Raw genomic sequence first — 3,468 nt, 5'->3', positions numbered from 1 at the left:
GTGCTCACCCAGCCATGACCACCCCGTCGCAGCAGTGGACGTCGCACAGGACCCGGCCGGGCTCGTAGCGCAGCTGGCTCACAGCACCCACACGGTTCTGCAGAGAGGACACAGGGGTTGGTGTTCCCATTCCTTCAGCCACCAAAATCTGCTGCTGGGAAACTCCCAGCTTTGCTACAGCTGCTGAGAGAAGACACATCCAGCCCAAAAACCCGCCAGCAGCTTTCAGCCTGAAAAGAGGAGCTGCAAAACACAACACCACCTCCCCTCTCCCCCTTGCTCAAAGCAGGTTCCCATTTTTCCCCAGCACCTGGATCCCTCGAAGGAAATTCCCTCTCACCTTCCAGTTGGTTTTCAGCATGTGCTCTCTGGCTCTGCAGTTTTTGAGGGCGAGCTTCCAGCAGGAATGGTCGGAGATGCTCATGTCCAACAGGTATCCCTCCTCCTGGCACAGCCTGTACCACAACACTTCATCCTCTGCAAGGACTTTCCATGTCCTGCTGACCTGGAAATCAATGTTTAGATATGGATCTCTCATAAATGAATAAATAAAAAATTAAATTTAATATGAAATACTAAGTAGTATCTCAAATAGAAACACAGAAATTAATGCAGGCCTGTACTAAGATGAAAGTCTTACTTAAATATATTTGTTAAGTCTTTATACACCTGAGTATAAACCCCAGGCCTTTAACAAAAGGCTTGTTTTCTGTGGGTTCTTCAGGAAATAACTGAATTTATACTCCACTAAAACTCCACATAACGTGGACACACTGTCAACCTGAAATATCAGTGACTGGAAAATTTTGACAGGAAAAGCAGCAAGAAAACAATTAAGAGAGAATTGTGAGCTTAGAGCAAAAATATGAATTTATTTTCATATTTGTAGCTAAGAAACCCTCTCAGATCACAGCACCATATCTCTGAAGTCCCACTGACAATGCCTGATTAGGGGTATGACATTAGTGATTTATAACCTATTGTATTACAGTATGCATAAATAGGAATGAATTATTAAGTTTTTCAAGCAGCCTCAAGTTGCTGCCCATTACAGAGAGAACAACTTCATCACAATCAATTGTGGGCTCAGAATTAAAGATTCAAGAGGTAAGAGCCAACTTAAGTAGCTTTTTTTTCCCCTCTGTAATTCTTAATTTAAAAAAACAGATGTAACCAATGAAAGCCACGACTGGTGAAAGCAGCAATCAATTGTGCTCTGTTTCTAAAAAGATTAAAAGAACTTTCTGAGACTGACATCATTTTCACTAAGTTACAATTAAGCATCTAATGTTCATTTCAGTCCCCAGATTATGCCAAGAATCCAAGCCTCCCATGGACATAAACTCTCCCAGGACCACCTCTTTATATTTATTTGCCATTTTTTCCATAGTCACACACTCAAAAAATGTTTTATAAGATGAAAGAAGGGGTGATCTGATTAACCTGCAAGTGTTTTTAAGATTTGAGACCTACAGAGAAGAGCAGTGCTCAAACAGGAATATCCAAATGCAGCAAAATGAATGTTCTTAATCACCCAGAGAACTCAATAATCCCCTTCCATCCTCTGACAAAGGAAACAACCTGCACAGGGCAAGAACAATGCCCTGAAATGACAGAAGCAGCACTGAGGCTTCTCCAGCAACACACATCACCCCAGAATCAAAGTGCTGAGTGCTCCTGTCCCTAGAGGGACACACTCAGCACCTTCAAAAGCACCAAAAAGAGGCAATCCTAAATCCAAACTATTAGGAATTTGCTCTCAATTTGATTTGAAAGTAGGATAAATATCTGTGTGATTGCTCCAAGAACACAAAAAACAAAAACCCAACCCCAAAGCAGCTTTGTGCTGACACACCAAAAGAGCAGCTGTGGTGCAGGAGTGCAGCTCCCCAGGCAGAACCTCTGCCCCCTCCCCAAACAGCAGCACATTTTCCTGACAGGGGCAGGCTGAGCACACGCACAGGGAAGCACAGCCAAACCAGGCCAGCTTTTGCCTTGCTTTCCAAAAGAAAAATCAAAAATAAACACACACCTTTCAGTCTGCCAAAACAGACAATATTGCACAGACCTTTCAAGTTTCAAGGTCTTAAAAGCATTTTATAAAGACGGTAAAACAAAAGAAAAGTGGGGGGAGCTACATAAAATTTCAACTGCCTTTTCAACTTTCAGGGGGAATAAAGATCCTATCCTCTTCTGATTTTTTTTCAATCAAATTACAGCGAACCCTGCTGCTTTACAAGCCTGAATTTCCAAAGAGTCCCTAACCCAGCCTTTTCTTACAGCCCCAAACTCGCATGCCAATCCCTTGTAAAACCCCACTGAGCGAGGCTCAGCTGCACGAAATCACTAATAAAGAGTCTCAAGCATTTCACTTTACAGCACCACTGTGAGCTGCAGCATTAAAACCAGCCATTGGCTTCAAGTCAGCTTTATTAGATCTGCTTGACTTGGAGTTTCAGGTGAGGCCCCAAAAGCCAGGGCATTATGGCTTTATTTACATGCACCCAAATGCTGGGTGCTGGAGAGGAGCTGAGATGTACAAAGCTCTTGTTAAAACTGTTTCCAAATCTAAACTGCACAGAAACTCCTGCAAGGATCAATGACAACATCTTACAGACTTGTTTATAGATTTGGAGTCCTGAATTTAATTTTGTCTTCAGTGTTCCTATTATCTTTTTACAACTGTTCTCAGAAAAGAAAGTTTGGGTTCCCCTGAGCTCCACACAGGGACAGTTTTATATTTTATAGTTCAGCAAGTAATAATGTTCTGAAGGACTTCAAAGGCTTTTGCTGACATAGGCTTTGCTATTTGGTTTTGCCTCTGGGGGATATTTTTTCCCCTAAAAAACCCCACCTCTTCCATCAAATCCAGAATTTCTTCTAATCCCATCTAAATCAACTGGCTCAAATCCTAATGAAGGTTTATTCATCCCTCTGCATCTGATAATGGTTTTTATTTCACTAGGTTTATTTTCTTCCCCAGACACACAAAGGCAGAGTCAAGGCTCATTTGCTGAGACCAGGGGCCTCAATTAGAACTAGCTGGACTTTGAGCTCAGTGCAAAAAATAGTGCCAAGTGTTTAATCCAAAGCCATTCTGATGGAAGCTGCTCATCTTTTCTGTTCACAGCCCTGAGCACAAAACGGTTTGGGCTGGAAGGGACCTGAAAGACCACCCAGTGCCACCCCCTGCCATGGGCAGGGACACCTTCCACTGTCCCAGGCTGCTCCAACCTGGCTGGAACACTTCCAGGGATCCAGGGGCAGCTACAGCTCCCCTGGGAATTCCATCCCAGCCCCTGCCCACCCTCCCAGGGAGCAGTTCCTGCCCAATATCCCATCCATCCCTGCCCTCTGGCACTGGGAGCCATTCCCTGTGTCCTGTCCCTCCATCCCTTGTCCCCAGTCCCTCTCCAGCTCTCCTGGAGCCCCTTTAGGCCCTGGAAGGGGCTCTGAGGTGTCCCTGGA

General features: G+C 44.3%; 1 protein-coding gene across 2 annotated transcripts in view; it reads right to left on the bottom strand.

Annotated features, from left to right (window-relative positions):
• FBXW8 (F-box and WD repeat domain containing 8) overlaps positions 1-3,468 on the bottom strand; it is a 51,133-nt gene that overhangs the window by 41,264 nt on the left and 6,401 nt on the right. For both annotated transcript variants that reach the window (XM_015644052.1, XM_015644053.3), the window contains exons 3-4: positions 341-505; positions 9-97 (exon numbers count right to left, since the gene is read on the bottom strand). In XM_015644052.1, coding sequence (XP_015499538.1) covers positions 9-97; positions 341-505 — 254 coding nt within the window. The remainder of the gene's footprint in view (positions 1-8; positions 98-340; positions 506-3,468) is intronic.

Source organism: Parus major, chromosome 15 (genome assembly GCF_001522545.3).
Source record: "Parus major isolate Abel chromosome 15, Parus_major1.1, whole genome shotgun sequence".
Lineage (NCBI taxonomy): Eukaryota > Metazoa > Chordata > Aves > Passeriformes > Paridae > Parus > Parus major.
This window is presented reverse-complemented; position numbering and strand designations above follow the sequence as displayed.